Here is a 27548-nt window from a genome sequence, read left to right as displayed (position 1 = left end):
AGTACAGTAGCGCACCAATTGGCTGCTTGTCGTGCCTATTGACGCTGGCAAGCCGAGCTCACCGCCCCCCACGCCTCCCTGTGCCTTCAGTCCTACAGAAAGTTGCGGCGTGTGATGAGGTCGCGACGCTTTTTGACTGCGTTCCCAGTGCTGCTGTTGTTGGCCTGGCAGACCGTAGAGAACACCGCGGTACCTGGTGAGTAATGGGGGCTCTAACAGGGTCCCACCATGCACAGCTCATTCATTACAAGAGGCCATGAGGCTTAAATCGACGCCCTCCATGCGCTGCTATTGGCTTATGTTGACAACTTTCCACTGTCTGGTGGGAGGAAAACAACTCTGATTTGCTGGAGTGTCTGTCAGTCAAAGCAACGCCCCCTATCTGACAGTCGGCAGAGGTGACTTTAGCGGTCCAGCGGGCTGAAATGTGGGTGTCATGTGCTGCTAATGTGAATCAACGAGAGAGTACATATTACCAATGCAGGGTTTTCAAACTTTTGCCCTCCATATGTTGCTGAACTACAGCCCCCATGATGCTTTGAGTGAAATAGGCAGCCAGAGAATCATGGGAGTTGTAGTTCAGCAACATCTGGAGGGTCAGAGTTTCGTGAATCCTGTATTAATTAATAATAATATATAATGTATATACAGTGTATATCTTGCACCTTTGTTCAACAGAAAGGGCTATGTGTGCATTTTATTTACATGAACACACATTTGATTATTATCAGTTTAGTTTGTGTAACTCCAGTCATCTGAATTGTAGTTTTGTAGGTTTTACTCTGTAATGTCTATAGTAAGAAAAAAGAAAAACAAAAAAACACGCAAGCTCATTTAGATGGTTATCATTTAGGAAAAAAAAATAAAAAAAAAATTATAAAATAAATATATGTAATGTTTTTGATAAAGCTGATTATTGTATTTTGTTTCAGGTACACAAATAACACTGCCCTCTAACCTAGATTTCTTTTTTTCTTTTAAAACCTTTACTAAGAAATCTGGCTTTGACTTATGTCCAGTCAAATGATTTTATAATCCCATTCGGTGTAATCATGTGATAAAATACCTACTGTAAAGTTTTATTTGATCCTTCAAAGCATTTTATCCTTCATTATAAATACACATTCTTTCGGTGTGCAACGAGTCTAAATATAAATATAAAGTGACAACAAAGTCAAAAGTACAAAATAAGGTTATAACACAATCTTACTGGGTTATTCACGAAAGTGATCATTGCAGGAAATTCTAAGTGAATTTCAAATTTAAAGGGTTAATTCAACCCTAAAAATATATATATTATATATATAATTTAAAAAAATATATTTTTACAATGTGCTACGTGGCATAACTAATAGATCCCCCACTGTAAAAAGCTTTAAAATTGACCTTAATTCACAAAGCTCCTGTCCTGTTTTCATAGAGAAGCCTGTGATTGGACCGCTTCACTGGCTCAGTGCATATGTGGGCAATCTGAGCAGGGGAGGGGGAGTGATATTTAATCAAAACACAAACAAGCAAATAAAAAAAACTAAACAAATACAAGTAACAGCGGGAGGGAGAGAGGGGGAAGCAATCTTCCTTTTGCAGGCGTCTTGTATGTCAGCAGCGTGCAGTGCACGCTGACAACAAATGTAAAATATGCACAGAATTGACATTAGGTAGGCCTGAACAGAGTTCTAGTTTGCCTATGTCAAGTGTGTTTGGGGTGCAACTAGCCCTCAGCACACAATTAAAAATAACTCTAGATCCACCCATTGTACAGCGCTACGGAATCTGATGGCGCTATATAAATAATAAAATAATAATAATGTGCCGTGTTTAAAGCAGAAAGGTTGCACCTAAATTGGTAGTCCAGCACTAACATGTATTCCTAACACTTTGGTGTTCTTTTAAGCTTGCACATTTCATCTAAAGACAAATGTATTGCTTCTATTTTTATTTATTTGGTGCTACAGAAGTTGAAATACAAAACAACATGTATGGTTCTATTATAGTAACCTGCGACCTTAAGAAAGCCAAACACTGCCAAACGTTTCACAACCTATCCCAGGGCTCAAAATTTCCACTAGCCATTGGTGAGTGAAAATTTAAAGGACCACTATAGTCACCCAGACCACTTCAGCTTAATGAAGTGGTCTGGGTGCCAGGTCCATCTAGGATTAACCCTTTCTTCTATAAACATAGAAGTTTCAGAGAAACTGCTATGATTATAATAGGGTTAATCCAGCCTCTAGCGGCTGTCAATGAGACACTGTGATTATCACCGTGAGAAGACGCCAGCGTCCATAGGAAAGCGGCTCTTGCATTCAGCCGATGACGACGAGAAGGAGGAGGAGAGGAGGAGGAGAGTTCCCCACCCGGCGCTGGAAAAAGAGGTCCACATCCTAGAGCACGGCGGGAGGGGGTCCCTGAGGGTGGGGGCACGCTCAGGGCACTATAGTGCCAGGAAAACGAGTATGTTTTCCTGGCACTATAGTAGTCCTTTAACACTGGCATGTAGGAATTCACCACTAGGGGAGGGTATACTATGGCTTGCACTGGCGAGTATCTTTTAAGGCCTCGCTAGTAGACTACAAGTTTTAAGCATTGCCTAACCAATATAGTGTTGGTTGGTCTGAACAACAATGCCCATCATTACGTTCCAGTAATTCAAGCTGAAAAATAATAGGGACAGTCCCTATTTTGAGCTCAGCTAACTTCATCCCTCTTTATTTAGGGAAAAGAGGTACAGAGGAATTTGAGCTCAGAATAGGGACTGTCCCTTCTAAAAAGGGACAGATGGGAGGTATGGATTGTGACAGAGCCCTATAGAGTACATTTTAAACATGCAACATACAATGGTGTCCTCGTAAGTGAAGTGACTTATAGGTAAATTTAGTCAGCTGCTCTCATTCCTGCTTGTTGTACAAAACCCAAGTTGTTTCAATTTTACACTAACCTGTATATCAAGTTACCCAAATATTCCATTCATTGTTTCTCATGTTTTCACAATTTACAGATTATGTTTGCAGTAAACTATATAGGACACATAGGTCATCTATACACACCACTTAAAGGACCACTATAGTGCCAGGAAAACAAACTTGTTTTCCTGGCACTATAGTGTTTATAGGTCCCCCCACCCTCAGGGTCCCCCTCTCGCCGACCTGAAGTGGGAGGAAGGGGTTAAATCACTTACCTTTCTCCAGCGTCGGGCTCCCACGGAGCTGGGGACTCTCCTCCCTCTTCCGACGTCATCCGCTGAATGCGCATGCGCGGCAAGAGCAGCGCGCGCATTCAGCCAGTCCATAGGAAACAATTCTCAATGCTTTCCTATGGAAGCTGGCGTCTTCTCACTGTGAAAATCAATGAGACAGCCACTAGAGGCTGGATTAACCCATATATAAACATAGCAGTTTCTCAGAATAAAGTCTTTAACAGACCAGAATTTACATGATCCATAAAATGAAAAAAGTATAAATTGCCTCTGTAGTAAAATGGGACATTATGGGAAGGCAGTACGGCCTGTATTCTGTAGAAACTGCAGAGCAGTACATGGGTTAGTGCAGTGATGGCTAACCTTGACACCATAAATTGTTTCTGGACTACATTTCCCATGATGCTCAGCTAGCTTTTAGAGTCTAAAAGCTTGCTGAGCATCATGGGAAATGTAGTCCAGAAACAATTTATGGTGTCAAGGTTAGCCATCACTGGATTAGTACAACAAAGTACTCCATGCATATTTTGCCATGGATTATACAGTGATTGCCAAATACATTTCTACAATGCTTGAGAAAAGCATTATTGATGCTATATTTTCATCCCTTACCCAACATTACCACACTCAGTTAGTCATCAGACTTATGGCTTTAATAAATAAAGACATATCAATTCTTGGTTGGTTTACGGTTATTACCATCAGAGGATGTTGTAATCTATTCTCACTATTCTCAAAGGGACACTCCACTTCCCAAATAAAAACAATAAAAAAAAATACTATTTAGTACATATACCCCAATTGAAAACATGCATGCATTTAATTATGTATTTTTAAAATTGGGGATATATCTAAAAACAGCTCGCAAAACCCGCAGATCTCTTTTCTGCAGCCTTTGCAAGTCCTCCCCTTCCAACCCCACATAGACTTTCTGTGGCTGTCCAACCACAGATTTCCCAATACAGCTCAATGAGAAGTCTTTGTAAGTCAGGGACTCTGGGGAATAACCTGCCTCTTGAGCTTAGCTTCACCCAGCTAAACAAACCAGGAAGTAACAGGACCTGTTGTCTGCCAGCTTGGAGGGTAGGGGTGGGGGGAGGGGTAACCAAGTTATTTTATTTTAGAAAAGTGTCAATTTCTATTGAAATCTGTACTTTTTGTAAAATATAAAAAAAGAGGACACAGTCTTCAAGCAAGCTAAAGTGCTTCAAGGGTCTGTAGCGCTTCTGGTGTATACAGGGCTGGGTCTCCTTTCCCCGTCACTATGAGTGTATGTTTGTGCATTCAATATGACATATTCCAGTATATTAACAGTATTAGTTTGTGTATTTGTTGGAGTTCCTGTGTGTGTGTGTGTGTGTAATGTCATTACATGTGTTTGTCAGTGTTTTTGAATGTGCAATATATTGGATTATAAGGTCCCATAAATAATGTAAAGTGCAATTCACATAATGTCCAGCCAGCCAAATCTCCATGTTTTTGTTAACGTCAATGCCCATAATTCCTAACCAGGTCTATGGGTATGGATGAGCATGATGGAGGATTGTATATCACAAGCCTTTTTTCATAAATACTCTCCTAGCAAGATAACTCTCCCTAGCTCACCCCCAATTATCTTTATCTACCCCACAGCTATATCTTCCTCTCCTCCCTACACTTATGCTACCCTTGGTATCTCCTACCATAGTGCTTATAGTGTGGCTGAGCTGTCATTGAATAGTGCAGCACTGTTCTTTCCTCTCGACGCAAACCACCCACTACTGGTTGGAGTGATGTGAATAGAGTGAATGGGACCATGAGCTAACATCAAATACCAGTATCTTGTTCGCTATACAGCCACCAGTCATCACCAGTCACCAGGCAGTTTAGCTTAGAAGGAATGCAGAGTACTTCATTAAACAATGACAGTTTGGCAACATAGCAGAAATTTGGTGGGCTGCCGGAAGGGATGGAGGGGGACAGCCTGTATCTGCATTAGGTGGTGCTTGCCCTGTGCTGTCACAGAGGTCACATAACCTTAAGTCCAGCTCTGGGTGTATACAATACCAAAATGTACAATGGCCAGTCCAGCGCTGAGAGGTACCCATGGACTGGAAGTCCATAACTAGTATGGAATCGGATCTAAAACCTAACCTCAGATGTAATTTCTTAGGTTTACCAAAAACATGCAGTGCAAATCAGTTCCAATGTCAAGATGGGGAATGCATTTCAAAGTCGTGGCACTGTGATGGGGACAAGGATTGCCCCTTTGGCGAAGATGAAGTGGCTTGTCGTAAGTAGATTTCTTTGTGTTTTCCTTTATATTTTTTGAGTTGGGGTTGGATAGTTATGAATCATTAAAAAGAAAAAAGTATAGGGAATCCCATTAGTTCTAGTTCATGCTTCGTGAAGGACGAGCCTTATATTAGTCAATGAACACTGAAACTATTTCTTTGCATGGAAAAAAGTTTACGTTTTTTTAATAATAACAAAAGATTAATAAAGGTGAACTATTCATGTACATACATTGGATGGTGGGGGTAATTTATTTAAATTTTTTTTGCAATTTAAAATATGGAGGGAAAAAAAGGGGGCATGCAAGAATGGGGGGAGAGTGGTAAAGAGAAACAGAAAAGAAATTGTGAGGTATGAAATATAAAATGAAATGTAGAAATCAATAAATTTTTATCCTCTAATGGGGCATCTCCACCTTGACTCCATCTCAGTCAATGCTATAAGCTCTTTCATTTGCACCTCGCAGTCAGCATAGAGAAAGCACGCAGAGAAGAAGTGTATTTATTTCTCCTCTTCGTTTGCCCTGGATTATGATGCAGTTTATTATAGGATCACTATAGTGTCAGGAAAACAAAGCGGTTTTCCTGACACTATAGTGCCCTGAGGGTGCACCCATCCTCAGGGTCCCCCTCACGTGGCGCTGAAGGGGTTAAAACATTAAACGAGCGCCGGGCTTCCTGGGCACTGGTGACCTCTCCTTCCCGTCTGACGTCAACTCCCCCGTCCGACGTCACTGGAGCCGCATGCGCGCCAAGTACTGCGCGCGCATTCAAAGTGTCCATAAGAAAGCATTTCTCAATGCTTTCCTATGGACGCTCTGCATGATGGAGGCGAAATATGCCTCCAGCGTCGCAGATGCGCCTCTAGTGGCTGTCCGGAAGAAAGCCACTAGAGGCTGAATTAACCCCAAATGTAAACATAGCATTTTCTCTGAAACTGCTATGTTTACATGTGAAGGGTTAAAACCTGAGGGACCTGGCACCCAGACCACTTCATTGAGCTGAAGTGGTCTGGGTGACTATAGTGTCCCTTTAAATATTTAATTTGCCATATTCTTGTTTCCTGTTTTTTTTTTATATTGGTAAATTTATGTCTGTTTCTTCAGTGCAATATGAGTTCTCTGACCTGGAATAAAACTCTTTATTTAGCCCGAAAGGTATCGTGCTCTGGTTTCCTATGTAAAGATGAACGCTGCCTGAAGTTGGCGCAGAAATGTGATGGCAATTCTGACTGCACAGATGGCTCTGATGAAGATCCAGTGTCATGTGGTAAGCATTCGTGGAACAAAATGTCATCTTTATCAGTTATGTTGATGCATTAGTACCTTCTGAAATATGCTTTCATGGGTATACACCTCATTTCTATGACAAAACAATGTGGGGCCTGACCAGTGGCCTCCCATATACCATATGAAGGGAAAGAGTTAATAATGAGTTCTCAAGCTCTCTGACCCTAGTCCTGTGTTCCCTGTGATGGTTATCTGATAAAGGAATATGTTGTTGTTAGCCACGTGGCCCTAACATTGTTCCCATATTATTAAACGGACACTATAGACACCCAGACTATTTCATCTCATTGAAGTGGTCTGGGTGCAATGTCACAGCCCCACTTAGTCCTGCAATACAAAACATTGCAATTTTTTAGAAACTGCAATAATTACATTGCAGGACTAAGACTGCCACTAGTGACTATCAATCAGACCGCAACTAGAGGCACTTCTTGGTGTCAAACCGACTTGGGCCTAACTGACGTTGGACGTATTCACGCTCTGCATGAGGACATTGAGCGTCAGTAAAATTGCCATAGAAAAGCATTTACTTTAGCCCATGTGCGTGCGCTTTAGCCCTTCACCGGATAACATCGAAGGAGGTGGTGCACCGACCCAGCACCGAGAGACATTGCCGCTGGAATCAGGTAAGTGACTAAAGGTTAGTAACTAAAGGCCTGTAAGGAGACCAACATCTTTAAACTACTGACTCTGGGCCTCAGAGAGTTCAAGCCCATCCTGTAGTGGAAGAAACAGAAGACCATGGTGATATGGCGCCACTGATGGCTGACCGCCTTCCCTCCGGGTGGGTGATGCTTCAGGGGGTTAATTCCCTGATGGTCTTTGGCTTAGGCGGACGAGCACTAAGGGAGACAGGCGTGTGAGAAATGGGTAGGCCCAAAGGAGCTTTGCTCACCTCCCGACTGTTGCTCTTGAGGCAACAGGTTTGCAGTTAGCTTCTCCAATGTGTCCCAGAAGTATAGGAAAATCTCCTTCAGTCTGAGAGAGAGGCGCGACAGCCATCTTGTGAAGAGCCATTGTATTCCAAGTGTTGGCAGCAGCAAGCTGTGAGGATTTAACGCTTCTTGATACGGAAGATCTGCCACCTCACCCGACCGTACCTCACTGAAATCTCTGTTAGATGTGACGGTAAGGTTATTGCAAAGCACTCCAATGCATCCTTGCTGCTCCACAGGTCGGTAATACACAATTATCGCCGGTTCAGTTCTTTAGGAGTTAAAGTATTCTGATTTAATCAGAAGCTGTGTGAGGAGCTCTCACAGAATGCCTCTATTCACCATGATACTCTGGACCCGCCCCCTTTGTTCCACTTTTTGAATGTAGAAACCATTTTTTTTTTTTTTAAAGTACCGAAATATGTTGTTTTTTTATTTTGTACCAGAATGACCTAAATTATTTTTTTAGTATTGCGTTAATATTTTTTTAACAATCACTGATTTAAAAAAAAAATATGCACACCTGTGAAAAATGAGGATGTGTTAACATACTATAGTATAGGCAAACATTCTTTAATTTTTTTTGTAACATCAGTAAAGGGTTAAAGGATATGAAACACAAATATAACTGCCAAGTTTCAGACATGAGATTATGCATTCCATAATCTATAACGCAGTCTAATCAAAGACAAAAGACAATGCAATTGGTGTATTTCATGTTAATCATTTATTGCAAGTTTGCAAAGAATGATTTTATTTGCATATCGCTTGTTGCAGGTTTGAAAAGCAATGTAATATTAGGATTAGGTGGACGCCAATAGATAAGGTTGACGTTTGCTTCTAGAACCAAGCCTTTTGGTATCTCCACTCATCAATATGGTATTGTTAGATTCTGGACTGGGTCGTCAGTCAGAAGAGACTTCCATGCTTCATGAATCAATCCTAATGGTATTCATAGCGAAAAACAAAAAAATAATGTCCGTGTTGGTTAAACTTTTATACAAAAAAAGTAACGCTCTTACATTAAAAAGAAACCAAAAAAGGGAAAAAACACAAATCATAATATTAAAACAAAACTGACTTGATAAAGGCGCAGAGAGGAGACGAAACGTTGTCTCCACTTCCTTATTTCACATAAAAAAAGACTGCCTCATTTTAGAAGAAACCTCAGGTGTGCTTGGATATTTATTTTCTTCCATTTAATACAATAAATTATAACAGGTGTGGTATTATACAGATACATTTTTGAGGATAAGTAATTTTCTGAAGAACTGTTAAGTTGCTTGATTTTCCTCTGAAAGCAGGATTTAATTGTACTGTCTTCTACATTATTTTGCTTATTTTACACACAGATTGATTTAAATATAAGTTAATAGGCACTGTAAAATTAATCATAGATATTACAAGAATGCGCATAACTTATATAAACACAGATTATTAGGGAGAGGTATTAGCAGTAGAAAGAGGGAAGTGCTCATGCCATTGTACAGAACACTGGTGAGACCTCACTTGGAGTATTGTACGCAGTACTGGAGACCGTATCTTCATAAGGATATTGATACCTTAGAGAGAGTTCAGAGAAGGGCTACTAAACTGGTTCATGGATTGCAGGATAAAACTTACCAGGAAAGGTTAAAGGATCTTAACATGTATAGCTTGGAGGAAAGACGAGACAGGGGGGATATGATAGAAACATTTAAATACATAAAGGGAATCAACACAGTAATGGAGGAAACTATATTTAAAAGAAGAAAAACTACCACAACAAGAGGACATAGTCTTAAATTAGAGGGACAAAGGTTTAAAAATAATATCCAGAAGTATTACTTTACTGAGAGGGTAGTGGATGCATGGAATAGCCTTCCAGCTGAAGTGGTAGAGGTTAACACAGTAAAGGAGTTTAAGCATGCGTGGGATAGGCATAAGGCTATCCTAACTATAAGGTAAGGCCAGCGACTAATGAAAGTATTTAGAAAATTGGGCAGACTAGATGGGCCGAATGGTTCTCATCTGCCGTCACATTCTATGTTTCTATTATGATTTTAGTACAATTTTTTTTACTTCTGATGTCTTTTAGGTAACATAACTTGCCCTCACGACCAATTCCAGTGTCACAGTGGCCAGTGCATTCCGTCTAAGTTGCTCTGCAATGGAGCCAGTGATTGCACAGATGGCAGTGATGAGGAAGGATGCCCATTCATGCCGTGTTCCTCCGATGAGTTTCTTTGTGGTTTGGACTGTCGATCTGTAAATGTCTTGTGCAATGGGCAGATTGATTGTCCTGGGGGACTTGATGAATCAGACAAGATGTGCAAGAGAAAATCAAAGTCTCATTGTGATACAGATGGATTTCTTTGTGACGAGAGTTGTGTTCCGTTAGCATTTAGATGTGATGGACATACGGATTGTGAAGATGAGAGTGATGAAAAAAACTGTGGTGAGTTTGACTATTTTTACTGTTTCCAAAATGTTGTTGTAATGTCTTTCTTTGCCATCTTGCAGAATGATGACTATAATGTAGTCAATATCTAACATTCGGGATACCAGGGCTGTAATTTTTATTCTTTTTAATCTTTATATCTCTATCTGCCAATTTAAATATGATTTTTTATTAAAAACTGGCACCCCTAGGTATTTAGATTGTTGTTGACATTCTTACACTTTTCAGGCAATTTTCCTTTCACCAATTGTTGGTAATCACTATTTTTTATTTTGTTGTCCACCCACCATAACACATTTGCACTTTTGAAGTTTAGAATTCTAATATGTGAACTACAGTTAATTAATAAATGTATTCCCAGGGTATAGCAGGCAATTGATTCATATTACAAGTAGAATATCTCAAGTCAGATGATTTGGGCTTTTTCGTGGGGATTGTTCATGTTTTATCACATATTTTTGACAGATTAGTGCCTAGTGACATAAGATGTCCTCATGGCTTATAGATGGCATCTGCTGTGTCCCTGCTTTTCTCTCATGATCACTGTGAGTGAGAGGCATTAACTCGTGCTGGTTATGTCAGATGGTCATATACTCACATGTTTTCTGTACTTAGAGTGATCACATGCATGGTGTGTAAACAAACTGCTCCAGTTCTGGAGCAGTCAACATTTACCCTATGTGCAAAGCAGTGTTCTCCCATTTTCTGTATATGACATGCACGTGGTTACTTTGGAACATTTTCCCACAACTTGCCTAAAATAGTTTTCCTGGTAAGCCACGTTTAGTGGTAGGCTTTAGTTTTTTTTTTTTTTTATAGTAGAGCGCTAATAGTGTTGTACATTCACAAATCTAAGCATTAGAGAGAGGAACACCCTTATCTTTCTTTCTTTCTTTCTTTCTTTCTTTCTTTCTTTCTTTCTTTCTCTCTCTCTCTCTCTCTCTCTCTCTCTCTCTCTCTCTCTCTCTCTCTCTCTCTCTCTCTCTCTCTCTCTCTCTCTCTCTCTCTCTCTCTCTCTCTCTCTCTCTCTCTCTCTCTCTCTCTCTCTCTCTCTCTCTCTCTCTCTCTCTTTTATTATTATTATTAATTGGCATTTATATAGCCATGTGTGGCCCTATCTAAAACCTAGAGAGGTAGGAGCAAGGTTCTAGCTATGAGTTAGGCCGATACACAGGCAAGGCAGCGCACAGTCAGTCACTTGGTTCCCCAGTTCCATCTTGTTTACCAAATTAAGGCAGGCACCCAGTGTTTGAAGAGGTGCCTGCATTACCTCAGTGTTAATAAGAGGCTCCTCAGAGCCTGGGTCCACCACTGCAGCCAGGTAGTGACAGGCAGCACAGCAGGTCCCTGTCACTAAAGCTTCCTGGTCACTTGACAGGCTGCTTATTTATTTATTTATTTTTTCTCATTTTGCATTTTAGTTATAACATTTTAAATCTTAACTAAAATATTTTAATAAATATTATTAGAATCTATCTATCAATGTACCTCATTTTGGTACATTGACGTTGTGGCAGGCTTATGCAATGTATGATCATGTACTGTAACTAAATCTTCATTTTTTTTGCCTAGAGTAGGTGTTTTGTGCATGTTTAGGTGAGAGCAGCCCTCTGTGTATATGTATATATATTTGATTTTCTCACTCTTCCTAGGTGGTATGTTTATTCCTCATTTTTGGATCCTCTATCAGAGGCCTGGAAGTTTGAGGGTCCTGCGCAGCTTAGCTGTTCCTAGAACTACACTCTTCTAGTTAGCGATCTCAGGTGTCCCACCTGAAATCTGCTGAAGCCATTTCCCCAACTTTGGAGTAACAGCCCCGAGTTCTCCTATCACAACTGGGACTCCTTTAATTCTTATGGGATTCATATTCAACCGTAGGTTATAACAGAATGGCACAATCCTCAAACAAAACATGGAAACAAAGAAAAAAATGAAAAGACCACTGTTTAAAAGTCAGCCTCCCCTTGGTTCTTAATACACGCTGTCATTGATGCCCCCTTTAGCATCAATGACAGCGTGCAGTCTTTTGTAATAGTTATTTACAAGCCCCCTAATTCTTGCAGGTTGTATAGCTGCCCATTCGTCTTGGCAAAATGCTTCCAAGTCATGCAAAGTCTTTGGTCGTCTTGCATGAACCGCGTGTTTGAGATCTCCCCAGAGTGGCTTGATGACATTAAGGTCAGTAGACTGTGATGGCCACTCCAGAACCTTCACCGTTTTCTGCTGTAACCACTGGAGGGTCAACTTGGCCTTGTGCTTGGGGTCATTGTCATGCTGGAAAGTGCAAAAGCGTCCCATGGGCAACCTTCGTGCAGAAGAATGCAAATTGTCTGAAAGTATTTTCTGGTAACATGCTGCATTCATCTTGCCATCAATTTTCACAAGATTTCAGTGCCTTTAGAGCTCGCGCCACCCCCAAATATCAGTAAGCCACCACCATGCTTCACAATGGGGATGGTATTCTTTTCACTATAAGCCTTGTTGACCCCTCTCCAAACATAGCACTTATGGTTGTGACCATAAGGCTCTGTTTTGGTCTCGTCACTCCAAATTACAGTATGCCAGAAGCTGTGACGCGTGTCAAACTGTTGGCATATTGTAACCTGGCTTTTTTTGGTGCAGTAAAAGCTTCTTTCTGGCAACTCGACCATGCAGCTCATTTTTGTTCAAGTATCGTCGTGTTGTGCTTCTTGAAACAACCACCCCCTCTTTTTCCAGATCAGCCTGTATTTCTCGTGAGGTTACCTGTGGGTTTTTCTTTGTATCCTGAACAATTCTTCTGGCAGTTGTGGCTGAAATCTTTTTTGATCTACCTGACCTTGGCTTGGTATCGAGAGATCTTAATAAGTGATTGAACAGTAATGACTGTAATTTTCAAGACTTTGAATAGCTTTTTATATCATTTTCCATCTTTATAAAGTTCCATTACCTTGTTACGCAGGTCTTTTGACATTTATTTTGACAGTTTTTTTTGTGCTCCCCATGGCCCAGTATTTAGCCTGCTCAGTGCATCCACGTGAGAGCTAACAAACTTATTGACTATTTATACACAGGCACTAATTGCAATTTAAAAAGCCACAAGTGTGGGAAATTAACCTTGTGTGTCTGTAACAAGGCCAACATTCAAGGGTATTTAAACTTTTAATCAGGGCCATTTGGGTGATTTCTGTTAAAAAAAAAAAAAAAAAAAAAAAAAAAAAATGGCTTCATATGATCACTATAATTTTTTTTTTTTTTTTTGCATCAGCAGTCATATTTTCAAAATCAATGCCAACATTTCACAATTTCTGCCAGGGTATGCAATCCTTTGAGCATTACTGTAGATTTTTTTTTTTTTTTTTTTTGCTTTATAAATTCTTATATAGTGTTTTAATGTCAATTTTTTTTAACCGTAATCCTTTGGCGACATCTAGTAGCTAATTTCTGAATTACATTTATAATTAGAATTTAGCTTCAAAATTGACATTTTATTTGACTTATTAATAGAAATATGTATATCTGACTTGTTCCCTATGGGATTGTCTACCTATTTTGGAGGTAGTAATGCCATATAGATGCAAAAACATTTAAAAGCAGAGTCAAATACATGCTGTGTCTTCCCCTCCAGCGACGTGGAATGTCACCAGCCACCACTGTCTTTGTCACTATCCTGTGAAGCTACAGTGCAATATAAGATACCTGACCATTCCATTTCTTACAGTTATAATTTAGATAGATGGATCTGATTGGCCCATGTCTCATATTGGGGCATTATAGCGCTTTGGTTGTTCAGATTACCCCACAAGGCCTACCATTTGTGAAAGTAGACAATCCACATGCAGTCATGCAGTGTTACTTTACCAATATCTGTGATGTAGGATATTAGTAAGTAACATATAGTAACCTGCAGAGGCATATCCAAAAAAATAATAATAGGAATATCCTCAATAACTATATACGTATAGTAGACTGCATATGTTTGAAATAAGATTAATAAAGCAACCTTGGTTATTCAGTTAAATGGTGTTCCTGTCAGAACATATAGTATATTTTATCAATGTAGTAAGTAAATAGTGCGTAAGATATTGTAAAGCATGCACATCTGGTAAGCTATCTATAAATATATAACTTGCTATATTAAAAAAAAACACAAACATCCACCCACAGCCACCAAAGATGTGTAAACACCTTGAAACACACAAACTCGCTCCCTTACAGACACACGCGCACACACACACATCCAGATTCACACACTGACAAACCTACTCGGCTACACACACCGGCACATACGCGCACTCAGATGCACATTGACACGCAGATATACACACACTGGCACATACACAGAAATACACACACTGACACAGACATATATATATATATATATATATATATATATATATATAAAGTAAAGTGAAGATGGAAAGCACTCCCATCTTCCATCTTCACTTTACTTTATATTTCTATGTTTTGGATTTAGCACCGGGCAGTATACCACTTTGTTTTGGGTGGAGTGCAGGATTTTTTGGTATTTATATATATATATATATATATATATATATATATATATATATATATATATATATATATATATATATATATAATTGTATTGAAAAAAGAGGAACTCTTAGGTCTTTTTGAAAGTATCAACGGTCTTTAAGCGAACAAAAAGAAGAAAGCTGGAAGCCTGGAGAGAGCCCGTTCGGGTCTTCCTCAGGTCTTCCTTTGATCCTGATGAAGACCCGAACGGGTCGAAACGTTGATCAAGCAACCTGTAAACCTTCTATGGATTAAAGACCGTTTATACTTTCAAAAAGACCGAAGAGTGCATCTTTTTTCAATACAATTATTTATTAGCATGAGATTGCACCAGGGCACCTCACCTCTACTATTTATTATATTAGGAAGGGTGAGTGCCATCATTTGTGAAATATATATATATATATATATATATATATATATATATTATACACACTGACACACATATATAATCCCACACACTGGCACATACACACACATTCAGATACCCACTAACACTGAGACTCCGATACACACATGCACAGATACGCACTGACAAACATATACACACACTGGCACATACACTCAGAAACACACACTGACATACAGATGCACTGGCACATACAACACATACACACTGACACACACACACACACTCTGACATATATACACACATACATTTCAAACTTGATATGTTTGCAGGAAGCCAGGTAGTAAAAATAATAATAAAAACAAAAAAAGTGTGTGACACAATCACAGTACAAAGTAGCCAATAGACCCATATAAGTGTGGGAATGCCAGGTATATGTTTGATAACCTCTTGATAAAGCCTTACTTGGGTGAAACGCGTTGTGGATTGTTTTTACTTGTTTTAATAAAGGTCTATTGGCTATTTTATACTGTTACTGTGCCATACACCTTTTTATTTGTTTTTATTAGTTGTTGTTATTATTATTATTTTTACTACCTGACTTCCTGCTTTTACTTCTTCAGTGAGGATCTCACCAAAAATCCTAGGTGGGGATTATACCACCCATGCTGATTAAATGGAGCAGGTTGTCTGCTCAATAAAATGTGAGTACATTTTATACATTTGCTCCTTTCTTTGTTTTTATACAGTGAGCACTATTGTTGCTCTATTTTTCTCTGAAAAGGCAGTGTTTGTGTTTACATTAAAAAACCTGCAGGGACATGCTTTAGACACCAAAACAACTACATTAAGCTGTAGTTGTTCTGGTGACTGTAGCATACCTTTAAATGTGAGTTAAAGGGACATGACTTTGAGACAACTGTCTCATTTAAAAGCTACAGGCTAAAAAAAAACAGATCTATATTTTTGAATGCAGAAGGAATGAGTATAATATATGCAAAAGCAAGTGTACAGTCAATTTTTAAAATTTGGGACTGGCTTGGACTTGTTTTTTTGTTTTTTGTTAATGTAGAAGCAAAGCAATTCATAGTATCACAAAAGCTTTATTTTTGGAAGGGAGATGGCCGTAGACACATGGATGGAGTTATGGCATGACTTATTTGGAATGGAGGTGGTAATAAACACATTTGGAGATGGAAATGGGGACAGGCACATTTTGGGGGCAGATGGGGACAGACTTGTGAGAGACAGGACGATGAGAAACACAATGGGAGGATGATGGGAGACACAAGTAGGAACCTTTCCCTTAGAGTAGAATCCATAGTGATGTAAAAAGACATTACTCGGTTTTGTACTCTGTAGCCTTCCTGCTAAAAAAAAATAAAAATCATTTCTGAGCATTATTTGTCAGTAGGATGGTGTAAAATATCTGTCTCACACTCAATTACCACCTGGTACCCAATATCCAACTTTGACATTTATAGAATCAAATAGTATTTTGGGATTATTTCTGGTAAGTATTGAGGTATGATGTGGCTTGTAGGACTTTAAACATTATATAGTGACCAATTAATGAAAATCATATGAACTTCAGAAATACACGCAACCTGCATTAATTAAATTATTTTTCTTTTCTCTAAAGGGGATTCTTACGTCAGAAGTCTAGTGAGTGTTTTGTCAGGTATGTGAAATGTTCTTGTTTTTTTGTTTTGTTTTTTCCCCCCAATATGTAGGCGGAGGTTCTTTGTGCCCCCTACCCCTGCACATTGTGTCCAAATGTGATTTCATTTTTGAATAAAGGACCGTTTTAATCCGTTTTTGAGGGAGTGCACCTGGTATACAGGACCCAGTGCTGGTGATGCATTGCTGCCTGGTATATGGACTGTTTTGTAGGATCCATAGGTACCATTTCTTTCGGGTAGAATGGGGGGGAGGGGTCAACTAAGGTGTAACTACTTAGAAATAAGTGAGCATTTTGTTCTGTACTATTAGCAGGTTATCCCAGCATTCCATTTTAAGTGCTTTATAAAGGAGGGGGAGCAGAGGGCATACAGAGACATGGGGGCATACAGAGACATGGGGGCATACAGAGACATGGGGGCATACAGAGACATGGGGGCATACAGAGACATGGGGACACAGAGACACTTTAATTTTACTGGAAGTGTGTGTGTGTGTGTGCGCGCGCATTTATTTATGTTGCATGATCTTTCTGTTATTTAATTATTCATGAAATCATTATATCATCAGTGGGCAGGTTGTGCGTGTATATAGAATATGTATATTAATTCTCTCAGCCATAGCTTGCACTTTGCGTACGTGCACAATTTAGTGATGAAGTGCTAAATATTACTTGTCTTGTTAGTTGTTTTCAGTGTGTCTCTGATTTCCTGCATGATTGCCTGCTACTGGACTAAAGCTAGCTGCCATTTACTGAACCGTCGACTCTTCGAAACTTCCAAAAAGTATCTGAAACCAGATCTGGACAGAACGACATCATCTACTTACATGGTTGGTGATTGTACTTGTGTATAATGTAAAAACTGTGGCAGTCAATTTGTCAGATTTTTTTTTTTTTTTTTTCTTATTGGTTTTCCTAAAAGAAATATTAAATATATTCTCCTTCTCACAAGTTAGTGCATTTTGGAAAGAAATGAAAATACAGATTCTGACAATGAGATTGTTATTCTCCTGCGTCAGACATTTGATCATTGTATCTGCTGTGTTAACATCAGCTTAATTAAAGGACCACTTTAATGCTAGAAAGTTCCGGGCCTGTTCTTACCGAAGAGGTTGAACCATAAACAAATGGTTTAACCCCAAAGTTCGACGATACGATCAGCCCTGCTGCTTCTTTCAGATGTCTTAGACTTCAAGCAGGACTTCAGTCAGGAAGCTTTGAATTGGACACCAAAAACTGAGTTATAAAAGGTACACATCACTAACTCACCATTCATAAAACGAAATGAAAAAAAGTACTCTTTTTACTAAGTTTAATGAATGGGGAGCTAATGAAAACGAGAAATCTACATTTTTATAAATCTCCTTAGTACCACCTTCTGGTTTTCAAACATCCTAGATTTTTGTAAAGTTTTGTACGATTCAGCAGGAGGTACCTGCAATGATTGCCAGTCATAGACATCTGATCACTAGATGTCTATCCTTCTCGCCAGATGCTGCAAGACTGTCTTTTAAAACCAAATTTGATTGTGATGGTGACAAATAGTACAAGATAAGTAAAACCAGCATAGGACAATTCAGCCAAGCTAGTTAGAAATAGTGTACGGTAAAGGCCTAGCTGGTAAGAGTAATCATCACATTTTATAATTAAGAAAGCAAGGAGAGTAAACAGATGCATAAGTAAACTGCAAACAGGAATATAGTAAATTATGCAAAGCTAAAGGTGTGAGTGTGGTGCCACGCCAGACGGCTCCAGAGGTAAATGTCCAAGATACAATGGGATATAGAGTGTGTTATCAACTAAACAATAACACATTCATAAGGGAGGGGGGAGAGGGACATGCCACCACGGAGCATCAAGCTACGAAGCTAAAGCATCCTAACCCCACTATGATGCCCCCTGGCTGAGTGTGATGATAGGATGTGTAGAATGTTCATCTCTAGGTATTCAGCCTATGCCTAAGGGCATGATGCAAGCCCATAGAATGTGGTGATTTGGCTGGCTTAGTTGCAGGGCTGTAGCAGTTCCCATGTAGTAGGGTCCCTCCCCCTGCTCCTTCTGCTCCCCCCTCTGTGCCGCTTCGAGCTTGAGTCTTTCGCTGGCTCTGAATGTGCCCATCTCCGATGCAAGCTTGTACCCCACGCCCCTCTTGAGCAGCCGGTGCTGTATCTTCCGCCGCCTGCGCACTCTTCCAGCGCCCAGCTCTACAGATCAGATCCGAAGTCGTCGGGGAAGACTCTCAGGTCTACTCTCAGGTCGTGTGGGGTTTGGGGACATGTAGCTGGGAGGACAGCTTCCTCCAGAAGTCATGGAGGATTTTATCCAGCTTGGACATCACTTTGTAAAAGTAGAGCTGGGGTTATGCGGCATCTGCCATTTTAAGTGTGCCATGTGATGAGTTGTCTCTGCTTTCGGCGGTACCACAGTTCCCAGGTGGAGTGAGGGAGCCTCCAGGGTGGGGACCGGGATCACCCCCACCGGTCCAAAGAGGGGGTTAGCAGGGCACCATCTAGATTTTGCTGGAAATCAGCTTGAGCTGGTTCGGGAGATCGGTCGCCTGATAGGCCTTACTCCAGTCAACAAAGGACTCCGTCCGGGTGACTGCAAATGACTGCCGGGGACACCCCTAGGTCGGTCAGTCAGCGCTGAACACACAAGCTGCGCAGCCAGACCCAAAAAGCAAGTTGGGGGTCACAGGTAAACAGCTCAAATTATAAGATTCACTCGGAGCTCTTTGAAAAGGCGTCTGGCCACCGTCACAGTTAGGCCCCACCCCCCTAAAAAGCTATTTTGAATGACAGATGATGTATACTGTTTGTCACCGAGGATTAAATAGGGGCAGGGCGGACAATTATGGCCAGTTCTCACATTTTTTGATTAGAATGTTCTACAGGAACTATTTAGAAGTTTTGTAAAGACTTGTATTTCATTCTCCATCTGTGGCTCATATTCATTTCATGTTATATTTTTATTTTCTCCATTTCCCTTATTTAGAGTACTACACCGTAAGAAGTGTACAGATTTGTATAACGTTTTTACATTGCATTTGTTTTTGACTTCTTGCAGTTATCTGATCTGAAAAATGAAGATGACTCTTCGATAATCTACGAGCCATGAAGCCATAGCCTCCTGTGGAGATGCGGAGGGCAGACGTCTTAATTTCTACTTTAGACTTGAACAACATTTGCATTGAACACAATATAATTTCTTTAAATTGACAGTTTAAGTACTACTTTGTCAGTGGCGTATATCAGCTCTTTTATCGCTTATCTTTAAGCACAGAATAACATTTCAATGGGTTGCTGTTATTTATAGTATGTGGTATGAACTTTCAACGCATTGTCAATTTTTCTAATCTAAAACATTTCCCAGCTAACCTACAAACGGGAAGTTGGACCTCAGGTTTCAGTGACATGTCAGACTTGAATCACTCCTATGGCAGTTAGTATTTTTTGTTTTCTATTCATTTTTGCTCTTCATGTACTGTAATTTCGAAGCATTTACTATTTGTTTAGTCTGCGGTTGACAGCATTTTTGTTTGTTATGTAATTGCAGTATGATATTTCCATGTGATTCTTAGTATTTGATGTAAGAGTGTCCTCAATCCACTCTGTGTAACCAGTGTATTTAATTTGAGGACTTTTGAATGTTAGAATGCAAGCCTTAATACTACGTTTTGTATAACGCGGACATAGTTGTCTCGCTTTTCCTGTGCTCTTCTATAACAGATTACTCTTTACTGATCTTAATGACATGTTGTACAATACTGCCTGGTTTTCCATGGTCCTAAAATTCTTATAAATTTGTCTCTGCATTTTAATATGTATTCTGCAGAAAGAGTCATACACTGCTAACTTGTCTCTGGTAGCATATGAATACTGTGTACTCACAGACATTACTCTCTACCATTTCAAGCTACATCTGTTCTACATGACACATCTTGTAATCTGAGGTACAACTTTAAACCATTAACCAGACCAATATGTCAATACTATGTATGAATGCCTTATAAGCAAATGTGCTGAGAATATGTACACCACTCCCACTGAAAACATTGGACAGGACATGATTGGCTGAAAAAGCTCAGACGCTTCCTGGTCTCTTTGTAAGCAGCATTTTTGTGGAGATCAATGGAAATTCAGAGTAATATCCGTATTTTAAAGGTTTTGTTTTTTTTGTGAGGCTATTTCAAGTCTGGAGTCTCTGTATTCTGGTTCACATCAAGACAATCACAAATGAGAAACGTTCAGTTGAATACTTTACATTTAAAAAAGCAGGATATTTATTTTTTTATTTTTTAATATCTAATTCAACATCTTCTTATGTTTGCTATAAGCATGCCTGTCTTATTGACCCAATCACTTGTCAGTTTCTTTCTTTCTTTTTTTTTTTTTTAAGCACTTATTTAAGAAAAACAAAAAACAACCTCTTTATATTTTTTGGGGGGGTTGTAAAGCTACAAAGAACAAACGTTGAGAGAGCTTTCACTTTCCAGTAGATATAAGAATCTGTAACTATTAATGTATGAATAGGAGACCAGCCTTATTAACGCTACATTGTTTGCATTGCTGAATGTTTTAGTTTTCCATGTTTGTATTTGTTTAAAGAAAACAGTGTGTGTGTGTATATGTATATATGTGAATATTCAGTACATTCAGTAAGCAAACAGTTCAACTGTTCATACAAATGTCATTCTTTCTATGTAGCAGGCTATGTTTAAAGTGTATACATTTGGTCATACTGGATGGAGGGTTTGTGTTTTGGTGCATATAAAACATACAAAAAATGCATTTTATTTATAATTGTATTTATTTGTTTGTGGGATATGGTCACACAAGATAAATACAGGTGGTCCTCATTTAGCGACCTACCTGTTTTACAACGACTCGCACTTAAGACCAGGCGTAAGTGCAAATCGTCGTGGGGATTCCCTGCTCTGGTGCGCATGTCTATGTTCGGGGAAGTTTCCCTGAACATAGACAAGCACACCAGCACAGGGAATCCCTTAACCCCTCACTTACTAACCAATTCGTTCTATGACCGGGTCGTAGGAACGGAACCCGGTCGGTGAGTGAGGAGTGTCTCTAGTGTAAATACTATATTTTTTATAAGAATGATTTGTAAATTCCAGCTGATTTTTCTTTTTTTTGTTATTTAGAATAATATGTTGGATTAAATGTTAGAAACCATAAAATGTACTTTATAATGGAGATCTGTGCTAGCCTTTGTTAAATTATTTAAATAACAATTTATCTATAGATTAGAAATGCTTTCAAAATAGATTTTTTTTTCTTGTTTAATTACATGATGGTGGCATGTTTTTTTTTTGCCCCCCCCCCCCCCCTCCAAACTTGTTAAATGACAACTTTCCCCTGAATTTTTTTTTAATATACCGTATTTTTCGCTCCATAAGACGCACCACACCATAAGACGCACCTAATTTTTAGAGGAGGAAACCCAGAAAAAAATATTTTGAACAAACTGTCCCATAGTGTTTCTTAACACCCCATCCTCCCCTGTCCCATAGTTTTCCTTACTACCCATTCCCCTCTCCTGTCTCATAGTGATCTTTAACCCCCCCGTCCCATAGTGATCTTTAACCCCCCTGTCCAATATTGATCTTAACCCCCCGTCCCATAGTGATCTTAACCCCCCTGTCCCATAGTGATCTTTTCCCTCTTTCCCCTTGTCCCATAGTGTTCTTTTCCCCCCCTCCCCTTGTCCCATAGTGTTCTTTCCCACCTTTGTCCCAAAGTGTTCTTCCCCATACCCTTGTCCCATAGTGATCTTCCCCCCCATCCCTCCCATAGTGTCCCTTAGTGCCCCTCTCTCCCCAGTAAGTCTCCTTACCTGTATTGTAGCGTGACTGACCGGAACAGCGCGCACCACGGGACAGGAACTTAAATTTCAGTTTCCTGTACCCGGCCGGACTGAAAGAAAGTGCGCACACTGAGTCATTCCGGCCGGGTACAGGAAACTAAAATTTAAGTTCCTGTATCGTGGTGCGCGCTGTTCTGCCAGCCCACGCTACAATACAGGTAAGGAAACGTACACATTCACTCTATAAGACGCACAGACATTTCCCCTTATTTTTGAGAGGGAAAAAAGTGTGTCGAATAGAGCGAAAAATACGGTAATATTCCTTTTATCAAGTATTGAAAGGAAATAGATTTTTTTTTTTAAATTAAGGATATGTTAATAATTAGAAAAACTCCTCCCTACATTTAACATATGACAGGATCCATCAGCCATCTCAAGCACAGTGTTTGAATATGACAGCTAGGGTCTTCCCTTACTTCACTCCCTGCACAGTGCAGTGATATGATCATTTTAACTGTTTGATAAAAATTAGCTTAAGTGCGGTCAGCAAATAGATTTGTTGGAACATAGTAGGCTTTCTTCGTTATATTTTTTGGGGTATCTGCAAGGCTCTTCTTAGTAGATTGCACAGGGAGAAAAGCAGGGTAGACCACATAGATGGTCTGATTGTAGGTGCACATACATGGCTAAAAGATCCATCTTACACTAAATGTAAAGATGAGTTTTTATTTCTTACATATACTTAAAGGGACACTATAGGCATCGACGCCACTTCAGTTTATAGAAGTTATCTAGGTGCAGTGTCCCTGTCCCACTTATTGACTGACGGAGTGCAGACCCAGCACTGTGGGGCAATTGGTAAGAAAAGTTTATATATATATTTTTTTTAACCCTTTTATCTATTGGAGCAGGGTGCCGCGAGGGAGGAGGGAGCTAGAAGGAACCGCAGTGCTAGGAACACATATTTTTTATTCTTAGCACTATAGAATCCTTTTAATTTAAAAAATAAATCTATTTCCTTTCAATACTTGATGTATTGGATTATTGTATTAAAACATATTTTTTAGGTGACAGTTGCCCCTTACGTTTTGCAATACCGAGGTTTTTGTCACAAACATTTGCATCATTTGTTGCTTATATAAATATGGCACTGGGAGGTGGCTACCCTAGAATAACCTTCCGTGATTAAGATGGATTTTTTTTTTTTTTTATTTATTCAATCTGGGCTGTACTTGAAAAAAAAATGACAATAAACATATGAAACCATATTGTGCTTTTGTGCTTCTGCTCTATTATGTACAGTGATTGACTATTCTATTTAATCTGTTTGCGAAATTTGGAGGTCTCTTTTCCTGGGCACACACAGATACCTTAATGAGAATATGTAGGTTGCCAAATGCATTTTATGGCATTTATACAATAGTTACAAAATCTATGCATTGATTGGGAGGTCGCCAATCAAATACTCGTAGACACAGGGGCATAATATAACTTACTATGAACACTTACTAAGATAACAGTTTAGAAAATACACCACAAACACACAAATAATTGAGTATTTACCAATTTATGAAAAAAATGAAATAATTATAATAGCATTTTTTTTAATGCTGTCCAGACAAAGTTTGCAGCCTTTGAGGTTTTTTAGTGTCTGAGAGAACTTTATCTTATCTCACATTGTAAACAGTTGGCATAAGGCAAGCTCTGACAGGGGATATAACATGGACCCCGACATCCCCATATCCTACGTAAAACACTGGTGCTGAGGTGAACATAAGAGGGACAAAATGGACATATCTTTTTAGAAAATGTGAAGGGAGACCATGTGATTGACAGCCAGGGCAGGTGTGGATAGGGCAGCATAAAATGTTTTTGTAAAGTGGCACTCCATGCCAAACTTACCTTTCCCCAATTGCTTCACCTTCTCTTCCTCTCTCAGAATCTGTTCTTCTTCTTTTCAACCCTTCTGATCAAGATTTATTTAAAACTTAAGACAAAGTTCAGAGGGGGACATCATGACTTGAGGCATTTTCAAACATGTTAATCCTCGCCTGTATTCTACTATATTAATGAGACTCAAAGTATAATTGTCATATGGATTGACAGTATTGCTCTGACCGCTTAAGCCAACCAATCAGAGGGCTCTGACATGTAAATCTTGAAGCTTGCAGGTGGCAGCGAGTGGGGTCCGGGGGGGGGGGGGGGGGGGGGTGAGACAGAAGGTCCCCCATTTTGTTCGCTTAGCGGCGGGTTCAGCTCAAAGTCTCCAACATTACTGGCTCAGACCGATGTAGCTGCTTCCCTCTACTTCCTTCAGAACAGTAATGCCCTCCTTTGCATAATGCGTTTCACCTAGGTGCTTTGTCAAATGCCAGTAGAGGCAGGTCCAGTCTGTCTGTCTTTCTATACACTTGCGAGATTGCAGCATCGAAACAAATGTTCCAATGGGTCATCCCACTGCTTTAGAGATAATCATTCAGACAGCCAAAGGTGTCTTTTGGTGGCCTAACTAACGCTGAATGTCCATACACTCTGCATGACCGTAACTAACGTGTCCTATCATATGCAGCTCCTATCAATCACTCTCACATATAGAATGTGTGCAATATTTAAAAGATTAAGCCAGGGCTTGACAGATTTGTTTAGAATCTAGGAGCCAGCTAAAAAAGTTAGGAAACAGTTTTTTAAAAACTAATTTTCAGTTTAATTTTTTTTATGAAAAAAATGCAATTCTTAAGGGACACTATAGACACCACACCCACTGTAGCTTAATGCAGTTGTTCTGGTGTCTATAGCCTGTTCCTGCAGACCTTTCAATGTAAACACTGCCTTTTCAGAAAAAAGGCAGTGTTTACATTGCTGCCTAGTAACAGTCACTCAGATGGTCACTAGAGTCTTTGGTCCGGTGGATACGTTCAGCGTCTCCATGCTCTGTATGTAGGCGCTGAATGCTCTCCATAGAGATACATTGATTCAATGCATCTCTATGAGGAGGTGCTGATTGGCACATTGTTTTGCTGCGTATGTGCAATATCCTCCCTTAGCGGAGATTATAAAGACTGATTATATCAGCCATGGAGACAGGACCAGTCATGGCGGAACGGGCATGGTGTGGGAAAAAAGGTGAGTAAAAACACCTTTTTCGTGCGATTGGAGGGGAGCAGGACCTAAACTGATTCAGACTCACAAACACTGAGAGACATACTCTGTGACAGACACACTCTGACAGACAAACACCCTGCTAGACACACTCTCTGTCAGACAAACAGCATTTGACAGACACAGAGACACAGACAGAGATACACACACACACATATTTTTTCACACACACAAACTGAGATTTTTATTATAATTGTAATCCACCCAGCCACCCTACCTTTGGGAGAGCTGAGTGGATCATTCCCTGGGGACCAGTGGGGCGGCTCTCTCTTCCTGCACTCGAGGGAGCAGTAATCTACATGCAGCTCCTCTCTGCTCCCTCACTCTCTGTAGTGATGTCATATTTCGGCTCCCGGAGAGAGGAGCTACAGGTATATTAATGCTCTCTTGTGCGCCGCCTACAATGCTCCCACGGACAGCCGGCTCCCATGCCACCGCGGGCGGCTGCCTTAAAGGGCTGACATCCGAGGACCAGAGCGATATTTCTAGTTGACCTGGTGCCTGGGATTTGTCGAGCCCTGGATTAACCCGTGGAATATGCTTTGTCTCGGTAGAAAACATTCTGTGACAATGACTGTATTAAAAACAGGATGTACAATTCTATATAATTTTTTTATTTTTTTACGAAAAGTCAAATTTAGATTGTTTCAACTGCATCTGCACCATCCTCCTTAATGCTTTCAGTGTCAACGTTAACATCACTGCTTTTGTCAGCAAATCCTATATAACACATAGCATCCAAACACAAAGCACTAACTTTAAAGTAATTGAGAACCCAATGCATCCGGTAGGATAATCATTCGGTCAATATAATTCATCGGCCTTATGGAGATGGTCTGTTAAAGGTCTCGACCAGTCCCCTTAATGTCCCATATGCCAGGACCTAAAGGATACAACTAAAGTTTCACAGGGAGAGAAGTATTAATCCCTCAGCACTGGATCAGAATACTATAGAGATCACATTCTATTTATTTTTTGTCAATCTTTCTTTTATTGAGGCATCGTGATCACAATACTGAAAGAAGAAAAGGAGTTATATCAGGGATGCAGTGATTACCAATGACATCTCCTGTGTAAGACTGCCTCATTTTTTAACCCCTTAACGACCAAACTTCTGGAATTAAAGGGAATCATGACATGTCACACATGTCATGTGTCCTTAAGGAGTTAAATGAGGGTGTTCGGGACAGACTCTCAAAATGCGGGACTGTCCTGGGAGATCCAGGACACATGGGCACCCTACTGGCAACCTATGGCTGCGTTCCCACAGAGAGGGCTCGGTGTGCCAGCTGTGCCACGTATGCCATAGGTTCGACATTGCTGGGCTAGGTGGATACAAGCATATAAGGTACATAGAGTGAGCTTATAAGCATACAAATCCCTTTAGATAGGGGCAAAGTAAACTAGAGTTAAATGACCAGGCAATATGAAATTAGTGCTGAACTAATTTACACGTCTTACCCACCTACACACAGCATAGACCCTATGCACTCCACTCACATACTCAGCACCCCTCATGCACACACAGCACCCTTCACACACATCACCTTACACACATAGAAAAAAAAGTAGAATAGAAAATAGAAAAAAATGGAAAAAAAATGAAAAAATAGATAAATGTAAGTACATATTTAAAAAAAACATTTTTTTAAACCTTTAAAGAAAAAAAATCACACTTGCGCTATAAAATTAGTTACTGCGGCACTGGTGGGCGGTAAGGACAATTTACCATCAAAAGATATACAAAAGTAGGCGGTAGGTATTAAAAGGTTGACTACCCCTGAATTAGATGAACCAGTTTCTGATTTAATGATAGATCACTGTAAAAAAAAGGCATATCCTGAGGATTTACACAAAAAAAGGAAAGAAAGAAAACAGCTGGAACTGCAAA

The 27548-nt window shown here is 39.8% G+C and overlaps 1 protein-coding gene across 2 annotated transcripts; it reads left to right on the top strand.

The window, feature by feature from the left end:
* Nucleotides 1-4: 4 nt before the first annotated feature.
* Nucleotides 5-21120, top strand: LOC134612926 (very low-density lipoprotein receptor-like). 2 transcript variants are annotated; one of them, XM_063457389.1, is made up of 7 exons: nucleotides 5-196; nucleotides 5349-5468; nucleotides 6619-6738; nucleotides 9771-10130; nucleotides 16640-16678; nucleotides 17363-17508; nucleotides 19745-21120. In XM_063457389.1, the coding sequence occupies exons 1-7, from the start codon at nucleotides 115-117 to the stop codon at nucleotides 19793-19795; spliced, it is 918 nt and encodes a 305-aa protein (XP_063313459.1). In that variant the 5' UTR covers nucleotides 5-114; the 3' UTR covers nucleotides 19796-21120. The 2 variants fall into 2 exon arrangements, with proteins under 2 accessions (XP_063313459.1, XP_063313460.1); XM_063457390.1 differs by lacking the exon at nucleotides 17363-17508 and having other exon boundaries at nucleotides 16640-16662.
* The last annotated feature ends 6428 nt before the right edge of the window (nucleotides 21121-27548 follow it).

The sequence above is a fragment of the Pelobates fuscus genome, chromosome 5 (genome assembly GCF_036172605.1).
Source record: "Pelobates fuscus isolate aPelFus1 chromosome 5, aPelFus1.pri, whole genome shotgun sequence".
In the NCBI taxonomy this organism is placed as follows: domain Eukaryota; kingdom Metazoa; phylum Chordata; class Amphibia; order Anura; family Pelobatidae; genus Pelobates; species Pelobates fuscus.
This window is presented reverse-complemented; position numbering and strand designations above follow the sequence as displayed.